We start from the raw sequence: 11,509 nt of genomic DNA, 5'->3' as shown, positions 1-11,509 counted from the left end.
ATTGATCAGTTATCTGTGGATAAATTTCAGATAAACGAGACCTTGAATAATGAACCCTGTATAATACCTTAAACTGAATTAGTTGCAACCTTGCACAAGATGTGCTGGAGCGAATACATGATATTGCCTTTTCCCATCGCTGATCTGAAAATGTTATTCCTAGCTCTTGTTCCCAAGACCACTGAATTTTAGCTGTTGAATAGGTGTCTAATTCCATTAACTGTTTATATATTATTGATATAATAGATTTCTTGTTGGGCTTAAGAGAGACAGCAGCTCTTACCAAAGGTGAGTATTAGGAAGTGAAGGATGGGAAGGGAAGAGAGACGAAGCACAATGCCGAACCTGAAAGTAGCGAAATAAATGAGCAGCCGGAAGATTCATTTCAGAGGACAAAGTGGAAAAACTTGAGAAAAGGCGATCTTTATACAGGTCTTTAAAACTTTTAATGCCACAGTTTTCCCACTGTATATAGACAGCACTGGTCCTCAAGCCTACACCATAGCAATTCTTGTGATTGAAGCCAGTAAGTCAATTTGTGAATGTGGGCCGACCAATAATACAACAAAAAATTTGGTAAAGCCAGACCGCCACTAAATGTAAATCTCTGCAAAAGTGATTTCCTCACCCTGGGATTTTTACCTCCCCACAAAAAAGAGGTAATAAGTTGGTCCAGTGTTTTGAAAAATTTTTTGGGCAAAAATACAGGGATACACTGAAACAGAAAAAGTAGCCGAGGCAAAATGTTCATTTTAATGGCATTAATACGACCAATTAGAGACAAAGGGAGGGAACCCCACCTTTGAAAATCCGACTTGATCTGACTAAGCAATGGGGAGAAATTAGCCGAATATAAGGAAGGCAGAGTCCGGGTCACGTTGACAGAAAAACTTTTTGACTATTTATCATATATTTAATAAGCCGCAGCGCCCAAAAATGTATCAGTCCGCACCGCTCTCTCTATGGCTCTCTCTCCATCTCCCCTGGAGCTCTTAGTCGAGCCTGCCACTTATCAGCCAATCAAAAAAAGAGGCTACACAATAGCCAATCAGAAAATAACACTATTATATCTGGGTAAGATTTAACGCAACCAATGAAAAAAGTATATCCTGGAATTGTTTAGCATCATCCTCGTTCACCCACAGAGAAAACCACTGGAGCTGCGAGCATCACTTTGAGCACAGAATAAGTCATAATCTCCTGTTTTACTGTTACAACAAATTCACAACTTGTTTGACACAAACAATGACATTTTGACTGCTGTTAGAGAAAGTGTCCCAGATAATAGGCATTGTGGTTCCCAACCACAGCCCAGTGGTTCTCAAACTGGGGCCCCTGAGATGGTGCCAGGGGGCCCCGGCTTCATGACATTTTATAAAATAATGAATTTATCATAAATTCTGTGTAATTAAATCTCAGAAAAATAAGGCTACTATCCAACAGCACTACATTGTATAATTTAATATGTTTTGTTTAATTCAAATATTAAGTTTTGGAATGTTTTAATGTTATAAATTTTCTTTTGGGGGCAAGTAAGGATGCACTATCTAGTCATAATCTCTCTCTCTCTCTCTCACACACACACACACACTAGGTTAGGTTTACTAATCCACTGTTTTTCCTCCAGTTCTCACTTTTCACTGCCGTCCACAAACATTACTGGAAAGAGTTTGACTGGAAAGATGACTGGAAAGAGTTTGCGGCAAAACACCCAGAATGCCTAGAGGTAAAAAAATGTACATCATAGACGTAAGAATAATAAGAAGAAGCTGTGAGATGTGATTAACTTGCAGGATGATAACAGGCTTCACATCACACAACCTTGTCATGTTTTAATTCCTTACTAATGATTACGCTTAGTAGTGATTCTGCTCCTAAGGTCACATTCCCTCTGTGTCTCTGTCTGTCTTCAGAGTGTGGCCGTCAGTACGGGAACAGGCGAGAACAATTTTGAGAGACTCATTGCTATCCTGGCAGCTGTGCCTCAGATCCAGTACGTTTGTGTCGACGTAGCGAACGGTTATTCAGAACACTTTGTGCATTTTGTCAAGGACGTGAGGCAGAAGTTCCCTTCACACACCATCATGGTCAGTGATTCACCCTGAATAGCAAACACAGCCCACTGTTTATACAGACTGATAGTGAGCTAGAGCAATGGGATTTGTTGTAAACATTGTTGTAAACTTCTGTCAATCAAGGCTCATAATGTGGTCACAGGAGAGATGGTGGAGGAGCTGATTCTCGCTGGTGCCGACATCATTAAAGTGGGCATTGGTCCAGGTGATAATACTATATCATGTCATTCAATTCTTATGATGCTAAAACATGTGGTTGTGGGGTTAAACAGCTAGTAAATCAATCAATCAAATTGTATTTATAGAGCACCTTACAACAGCCAAAAGGAGCACAAGGTGCTTTCCAGTGAAACAACAATAAAAAAAATAAAATCAATAAGAACACAATGAACATAAAATAGCAGTTGAAACAGGGTCTACATGTTAAAAGCTTGTATGAATAAATGAGTTTTCAACTGTGATTTAAAAACACTCAGCACAGTGATGGATCGTAAGTGTGCTGGAAGTTTGTTTCACAGCTTTGGTCCCTTGATGGCAAATGACCGGCCTCCAAACTTCTCATATTTGTATTTGTGAATGACCTTATACTCCACCCTAAACCGCACCGGAAGCCAGTGAAGCGAGTGGAGGACAGGGGTGATGTGTGAGCGTTTGGATGTGCTGGAGAGAAGACGTGCTGCCTTGTTTTGTACCATTTGAAGCCGATTGAGAAGTGATTGGTTAAGTCCAGAGTAGAGAGCATTACAGTAGTCAATCCTTGAGCTGATGAAGGCATGTATAGCTTTTTCAAGGTCAGCTTGAGACAAAAATGATTTTACCTTGCTGAGTAGTCTTAGCTGGTAAAAGCTCGCCTTCACTACTGCACTGATCTGCTTATCGAAGTGCATACTCTTGTCAAAGAGAACACCCAGGTTACGCATGATAGGAGCAAACTGAGGTGTTAGAGGACCAAAACTAAGAGAACTTCTGGGTGAATCTGGGCTAAACAGGATGTACTCAGTCTTTTCTTCATTCAGATGAAGGAAGTTCTGGGAAAGCCACTGTTTGATATCCTGAAGGCAATTATGGAGCGGGTCCAATGCAGAACGATTACTCAGAATCACAGGAAGATAGATCTGGAGATTGTCAGCATAGAAATGAAATTGAACGTTGTGATTGGAGATGAGTTGACCAAGTGGCAGCATATAGAGTGAGAACAGAGTAGGACCAAGAATAGATCCTTGAGGCACACCAGATGACAGAGGAGCAACTGAGGAAGAATAATCATTAAGCATTACTGAAAAGGTTCTGTTAGTGAGGTATGATGAGAACCAATTTTGCACCGCACCCTGCAGACCAACAACATTTTGTAGATGAGAGATGAGGATGGCATGATCCACGGTGTCAAATGCAGCGGTTAGGTCCAGTAACACCAAAACCACAGAGCTTTTACCATCCAGGGCTCCAAGAATGTCATTATGGACCCTCAATAGCGCTGATTCAGGGCTATGGTCTTGACCTGAAACCGGACTGAAATGTATCACCAATGCCGTGCAGTTGAAGGTGAGACTGAAGCTGCGCGAAAACAAGCTTCTCCATCAACTTAGACAGAAATGACAGGTTAGATATAGGACGGAAGTTGGAGAGTATGGAGGGATCAAGGTTGGGTTTCTTGAGCAGCGGTCTAACAATAGCGTGTTTGATAGCAGCGGGAACAGTACCCACCCTAAAACAGCTGTTTATGAAGGGGACAAGGATGGGTCCTCTTCCTTCAAAATCCTGGCAGGAACAGCATCTAGGGGGCAGGTGGTAGGCTTCAACTCGTGGACAGCTTTTTTGAGGTCCACCAGAGTAACTGCAACAAAGTTCTCTAACACACATTGCGCCGCACGAGTAGACATGGCAACAACGGGGACTTGTGTAATGGTTTGCCTAACAGACAAAACCTTGTCCAAAAAATGTTGCTTGAACGCACTGCATGCGTTTACAGATACGTCATTCAAGGCGACAGACACCGGATTCATAACAGAATTGATAGTGCTGAATAAAATTCCAGGGCGGTGGCTATTGCTATTGATGAGAGCAGAAAGATACTGTCCTTTAGCTTCCTTCAGAGCACTCTGATAGGTGGCAAGACTCTAAACAATGTCTCTAAACATCTCCAGTGACACCTGCAGCCTGTCCTTCTTCCATTTTCGCTCAGCCTGTCTACACCGGCGCCTGAGGGCCCGAGTTGTTTCATTGAGCCAGGGGTCATGGAGCCAATGCACCATTGGTCGACTTTACCTTGTAGGGCGCAACAGAGTCCATAATCTGGGAGCAGATGGTATGGAAGGAGGCGAGGAAACGGTCCGGGCAAAGAGGCGATGCTAATTCAGCAGTAGAGGTGAGATCAGAAACAGAGAAGGCAGCAACAAAATCATCGACTGTGGATGAGGTAATAATGCGACGGCGATGGGGGGCAATAGACGTTGGTGCAGGTGGAAGAGCACAAATGTCAAACCTTATGAGAGAGTGGTCAGAGATAGGAAAATCCATGATCTCACAGGTTGACACAATCAGCCCACAAGAGATAATAAGGTCAAGAATGTGACCTAACCTATGGGTGGGACAGGAAATGGATTGAGCCAGATCTAATGAGTCTAAAAGTGCCTTAAATTCATTAGCAGGTTTATCAGAGGGGCAGAAAACATGAATGTTAAAGTCACCACAGATTAGAATATTGTCAAACTTTGCTAAAAACTCAATTAAAAAAATCCTTATTTAATTTGGGCGGCCGGTAGATTACTGCACATAAAATTGGACAGGGTAGTGTAAGCACAAATACTTGTAACTCGAAACTGGAAAACCCTCTAGTGGACAACTGGCGGCACTTCAGGGACTATCTATGAATGGTGGCTATCCCCCCGCCCCTACCCGTTTGCCGCGGCGTGTTTAGGTAAAGATAACCAGAGGGGAGGATTTCCGAAAAGTCGCTGACGTCACCTGGGGGAAGCCAAGTTTTGGTGAGGATAAACAGATCCAGATTGTGAGAGGAGATGACATCATTGAGGACAAATGTTTTGTTATTAAGCGATCTGGTGTTACAAAGTGCCATGCGGAACGTGGACAAGTTGACAGGCGACGATGTCACACGAGGAATTGGACGGAGGTTTCCTTGGACACAACCACGGGTGGATGTTTCAGCGTGGCGGGGACACGGAAACGGAACGCCAGTGTTGGAGCCAACCAGCCGAAGCCATCGGTAGCATTCCCGCGATCTTCTAGCATTTTCACATCCTGGTTGATCTTGACCTCTCGGAGACGAAGAATCCAGTCCTCAGCCTGACATGTAACCCGCCTCTCCGACCGCGTCTTCTGCGGAGCTTCCTTCCTGGTAGCAGACAGGGCGTCTCAGGAAAGGAGGGATTAATGTCAACAGTGGTGGTGGTGGTTTAAAGGTCTGGGTATTTAAAAGGCGATTAGTTGTACAACGTAGTTCCAAAAGCATGGTGCGATCATACACAATCAACGACGAGACGGTAGCAAAAACAAACATGAAAAAACAGAGGAGCAAGTGGCAGGCCAAACACAGCGGTGCCATCTTGTAAGTTCCACAAAAAAAAACTACTATCATCCACTGGTATCTGAGTGTTGTCAGTCATTAAATATGTGTCTTAATTATTTATATTATACATCATATATGCTGGTTCTTCTGCGCAGTCTAAGTTTGTACAACCCGGAAGAAGACAGGAGTGGGCTACCCTCAGCTGAGTGCTGTAATCGAGTGTGCTGATGCTGCACATGGCCTGGGTGGACACATCATCTCTGTAAGATTCACTTATCTAACTAGTCCAAGGCATTTATTTAGGAGAGCAAATCTTCTTGCTAGATTTTAATCAGTTTCTTTATGCTTTCTCACCTAGGATGGAGGATGTACCTGTCCTGGTGATGTCGCTAAGGCTTTTGGTATGTTTCCCTGCTCTGGTATATGCCCCGTTCTGTGTATTGTACAGTGCTAGCTTTTTGCTTGTGGTTATTAAAAATAATCTGACGGTGCTATTGTTAAAACTATTACTGTTATTGGGATATATTTTTGTATTCTAAATTTTGCATCCTAATTCTTCAGAAAAACCTGAGAACATTATATCTATACTGTAGAGTTGCCTAAACGTTCACTACATCTGTATATAGTATGGAACATGTGACAGGAATTGTGATGATCTTTGTGTCAGTGGTGTATTCTGGGCTAATGGGCTCGGCTCCATTTCCTCCAAACACTACATACTGACCTGCACCGTACTGACATTTCAGAACATGTGTGACTGTGGCAGCAACTGATATATTCAAGTGGCCAGGCTGAAATGCACAGGCTTTTTATATCTAGATAAGTTTTTCAGCCATAACACTAATGACGTTCCCTGCATGATTTTGACATGGCTGTGATTGTCCAATTTGCATAAAGGGTGACTGTTACAAATCAGCAGGTCTAGAAGGGTGTATGTATAGGCTTTAGACTTTAAAGTGTGTCAGCATAAGCTGAAAACATCAACCTTCATCAAATAAAAGTTGTGAGTCTAGCTTTACATTTAGAAACCTCCAAAGAGATCACGATTTGGTGTTTAGTGGGAGCCAACAACTTCACAAACATTACGTGTGGTTTAGGCATTGGGTTAGTGTTTGAAAGGTTGTGAGTTCGAATCCCAGGCCCACCAAGGTGCTATTGCTGGGCCCCTGAGCAAGGCCCTTAACGCTCAGTTGTATAAACTGAAATAAAATTCTAAGGCACTCTGGAGAAGGGTGTCTGCTAAATGCCATAAATCACAATAGCCTTTTACATCTGTAACCAAAGCGGGGAAAAGGTCTTAGAAAATGCTATGAATGCATAAAACAATTGGATAGTACCTTCTGTTCCTTGGTTGTTTAAACTGGATAAAGGGGTTTACAAACTCAGAGTTGCTCTACAGCTGGGGATTTGTACATTACTGTTATGCGGAAATGGAGGCGGAAGCCGAAGTAGCAGCAAACAAAGTTTAATAAGGCACAACCAGGCAGAGCAAACACAAATACCTGCAGAAAACGCAGGAATAATCCGGTGGTGCGCTCTGAGGGCGCGGCCCACAATGTCCTGAACTGACGAGAGGCAGTCCATGAAACAAAGAAAGTAAAGGTGCGCGTTTTGGAGAAGCACGGCACTGGGCTGGAATCGGGGGTAAGTAATCCACTCAGCGTAACTCCGGAAGCAATACCGATAATAAAGGACGGGGAGAGGGTGTGACGTGAGTGTATATATAGGCGGTGAAATGAGTGTGTAGATGAGTGTCAGGTGTGTGTGGTTAGTATGCTGGCGAGCAGCTCCTAGTGGGCGGGGCGCGCACGGGAGACGTAGCAGGGTGCTCCCTGACAATTACCAACTTACTGTAGACTGTGTAAAGTCAAGTCAAGAAGCTTTTATTGTCATTTCAACCATATATAGCTGTTGCAGTACACAGAGAAATGCGACAACGTTTCTCCAGGATCTGGTGCTACATAAAACAAAGAGAGCGCTAAGGACTTAGTGAGTTAGTCCTAGCCACATAAAGTGAAACTGTGCAACCTTTTGCAAACAGAGCAGGACAAGACAAACAAGACAGAAAGACAGTGTAGGACAAAAGAACAATACAAAACAGTACACAAAAGCAGCTCAGACCAGTGTACATACTGTATATTCTGTAGTACCTGTGCAAAAATACAGGAATGGACACTTACTATAGTAGCAGCAGTTATATGAGGTATTGTGATGTATTGTGCAAAACAGCAACTGACTAAAATGTGAAAGACAACATGTGCAAAGAGCAAGAACAGTGTTCAGTACAGCATGTAAACAGTTTGATATGGTGGTGCTGTAGACATGGATGTATATTGGAAGAGTGTGGATTTGGTGTAGATCAGTGCAGTGTGTGTGTGTGTATGTGTGTATGTGTGTGTTGTGCTCAGTACAGTTTAGTTCAGTTATTGAGGAGTCTGATAAAACAGAGAACAAATCCTTGAAACAGGAGGCACACAACTATGAGGACACAGCAAAAAAAAAACAGGGGTAAATAGGGGAGGTTAATTGGGGAGAAATGAGGAACAGGTGCACAGATCACAGACAGGGTTAAAGATTGAGGGGACAAACGTAACCAACAGACACAGGATATGAACAAAGCCTGTAAAAATGCCCCTTGGTGTTCAGGAAGGAAATAGTCCAAGTCATCCATGACACATTGAAAGACCAGCATTTCTATTCTGCTCCACGTGTCTAACATTCTGTGAAATATATTTGTGTGATGGACAGGCGCAGGGCGGACTTCGTGATGCTGGGTGGAATGCTGGCAGGTCACTCTGAGAGTGGTGGTGAGACCATCGAGAAAAACGGCAAAAAGTACAAACTGTTCTACGGCATGAGCTCCGACACGGCCATGAAGAAGCACTTAGGAGGAGTAGCAGAATACAGGTGAGAGAAAGACTACCTACTGATCAGAAGTTCATGAGGTCAAATCCCAACACTGCTGAGCTACCACTGCTGAGCAAGACCCCTAACCCTTAACTGCTCAGCTTTATAAATGAGATAAATGTAAATCGCTCTGCCAAATGTCTGCCAAATCCTGTATATGTAAATGTCTGCACAAACTGTGCATATAATAGATTGAAATATCTCCTGGAACTGATCCAAATCACCTCCCTTTACATCCACACTTTCTCTTCATGTTTAGAAGGAGGCACTTTGTACTTAGATAATGCTGTCACACAAGCCAGTAATACCATGCACTAATATATTCCTTTTCACTCTCTCTCACAGGGCATCTGAGGGGAAGACAGTGGAGGTGGCCTATAAAGGGCCAGTGGAGGTCACTGTGAAGGACGTACTGGGTGGAGTTCACTCCACCTGCACCTACGTGGGAGCCGCTAAGCTGAAGGAGCTGAGTCGCCGTACAACTTTCATTAGAGTGACTCAACAACTAAACACTGTGTTTGGGAGCAACGACTAAGACTGAATGCTGGTGTGGTCTGACAGATTTAGTGCATTAGTTAAACTAAAGAGCTAAACGATGTCAGATACATGTCAGGTTTTAGAATCTATACGTCTTTTGTCTGACAATCCCTCACATCATGCACACAGAATCACACAGTGACAAACCTTTACCCATAGTAGTGTTTTGGTTGTGACTATCAGGGCTAAGAGAAATTCACCTGCATAGCTTTCACATAAATAAACTCTTCAGATTAACTTAAAAATCTTTTGAGAATGTCAACATTTTATCTTTACTAGTAGTGTTCCTTTAATTTCATTTACTGGGAAACATTTAAAATAGAAACGTATATATAGTGAAGCACTCAGTGACTTCTATAACTGCTGTTACTTCATTGACACTGTGTCTTAAAGCCAAATCCTGTTAAAAAGCCTTGTGATTTATTCCATTTATTGTAGTAACAATTTTATTAAATGTACTTTTATTATTGACCTAATGTACATAGGTCAGGTTTTAATTAATTATCAGTAGTGTTTTCTGGTTTTCTACAAAATGGACCAAATCTCCGACAGCACTTGTTACCATTCCACATTTATTTTAATTACTTTTGTCCTCTATGCACTGATGAATAAAGGAGATGACAGTCCTCTTGGCTCTGCAGTGATCTTGTTGCTAGTTTATTGTGTGTTGCTTTGTGTGTGTGTGTGTGTGTGTTGTACTATCAGTACTGATCAATTCATCAAATATTTCATTTAAGGGCTTAAAATAACAGGAAATGCAACAGTTGTGCTCATTTTTTTAGGTTCATTTATAGCTGTTCATATGTGTAAAGCCCAATTTACACCAAAATCATTGTCTCCCTTACACATCTGGTCATGACGAATCCATTTGTGTACTTTTCCGGCACTGATTTAGTAACATAATATAACATAATATAACATTTTCAAATATAATAAAATTATAATATTTATTAAGTCTGTGTTTATCGATAGAGATGCTCTGGATATGGGCATCTGTAAAAGTAAAGCGAATGCTATAGCAGGGACTCGGATACAGACTGTGTCTCCTCAAAGACCTGATTGCCAGGAGGGAAAAGGTGTGGCGAACAAACGAGAGCAAAAATATGATACAGACCTGATTTTTTGTTTTGTTTTTAACATATTTTAACATTTACTGAGAAAATAACACCAAATGAATGAAGTATTTTGAGTTTTTGAGACGAGATCAGTTGATGAGACGCACCTAGTGTAAGTTGAATAATGTTGTTTTTGATAATGATACTCTACTTCAGGGATGTTTTTGTGTGTGACTCTCCTGACTCTGCAACTTTATGGAGTGTGTGAGAGTTTGCAGTTAAACCAGATCTTTCAGAAAGCAGGTTAACATTGAAGTACATAGACTTTAAGGGGTGTAGATTTAAATTTTCCAAGTTTTTTTTTCTGTTAGAAGCAATAGGACAGGATCGAGTGTCCTAGAATAAAGGTTCAATCGATACCAATCAAATCAATAAATCAATCAATCAATTAACAAAATAATGGCTTTCAAATAAAGCATACAGATCATGTACCCATTTTAATTGTGCATTTATAATAACTTAAAAATGCTTCAAGGTTCAATTGTTTGGCCAGATCCAGTGATTACAGGGAGCAGTTAAGTTAATATTCTATAGTAAAATTAATTGATTAGTGCTAGTCATTGTGAACTGATGTGATTGGTGTTCACATTTGAAATGTCCATATTATTAATATTTTTTCAATAGTAAGATGAAGTAAAATACTAATATTTGGGTGTTAGAGACTCCCTTTGTGATAGGAAGCATTTAGACTTTTTAAAAACGCTTTTAAGTTTTATTTGGCTTAATTCTGTCTCTTCAAACTTTATCAACATTTTAAACACAAATAGTTTTAATGGAATACCTGGACATTTAGTAGTAGGATTGAAGGGTCCAGAAGTGAATTTTATAATAGAGTATGCAAATAATTTCTCATCGACGATAACAGCAGTGGATAAATAAATGAAACAGTCTGTAGGTTTGTAGATTTTAATCTGTACTGAATAATACAGGAGCATGTAACAATATAACTAAATACAGCCATTTATTCAGTGTTTATTTGTGTTTGTCCACTAGGTGGCACTGTTGTATAAAAATATACTCCCAAATCTCTTGCTCCTATAAGTCAGCAAATAGTATTGTCACATCGATGCAAATGTAAAATGTGTGTGTGTATGTGTGTGTGTGTGTGTGTGTTTGATTATTTTATTATTTAACTGGGTTTTGTGTGCTATTTTCTATTATTGCACTTGACACCATGTGCCTTGTGATTTCAGTCTTGTTCTTTCCCAAATTGTATTGATTACCCAAATTTCATGACTCTAGGTCAGGGTGGGAACATAGATTGACTGATCAATTGGTATCTTTGTCTTATGGCTAATGACCTTTTACCACTACCACAGTCTGGTACAGTGTCCAAATCACTGCAGATG

The 11,509-nt window shown here is 41.1% G+C and overlaps 2 protein-coding genes across 2 annotated transcripts in view; both read left to right on the top strand.

Annotated features, from left to right (window-relative positions):
* The first annotated feature begins 336 nt into the window (after positions 1–336).
* The window catches only part of LOC132849238 (GMP reductase 2-like), a 40,002-nt gene continuing 28,829 nt past the window's right edge, over positions 337–11,509 (top strand). The window contains exons 1-3 of the mRNA XM_060875494.1: positions 337–351; positions 1,914–2,087; positions 2,199–2,280. Coding sequence (XP_060731477.1) covers positions 337–351; positions 1,914–2,087; positions 2,199–2,280 — 271 coding nt within the window. The remainder of the gene's footprint in view (positions 352–1,913; positions 2,088–2,198; positions 2,281–11,509) is intronic.
* On the top strand, positions 8,278–9,689 carry LOC132848863 (GMP reductase 2-like). Its single transcript, XM_060874915.1, has 2 exons — positions 8,278–8,508; positions 8,854–9,689. The coding sequence occupies exons 1-2, from the start codon at positions 8,342–8,344 to the stop codon at positions 9,041–9,043; spliced, it is 357 nt and encodes a 118-aa protein (XP_060730898.1). The 5' UTR covers positions 8,278–8,341; the 3' UTR covers positions 9,044–9,689.

The sequence above is a fragment of the Tachysurus vachellii genome, chromosome 7, assembly GCF_030014155.1.
Source record: "Tachysurus vachellii isolate PV-2020 chromosome 7, HZAU_Pvac_v1, whole genome shotgun sequence".
Lineage (NCBI taxonomy): Eukaryota > Metazoa > Chordata > Actinopteri > Siluriformes > Bagridae > Tachysurus > Tachysurus vachellii.
This window is presented reverse-complemented; position numbering and strand designations above follow the sequence as displayed.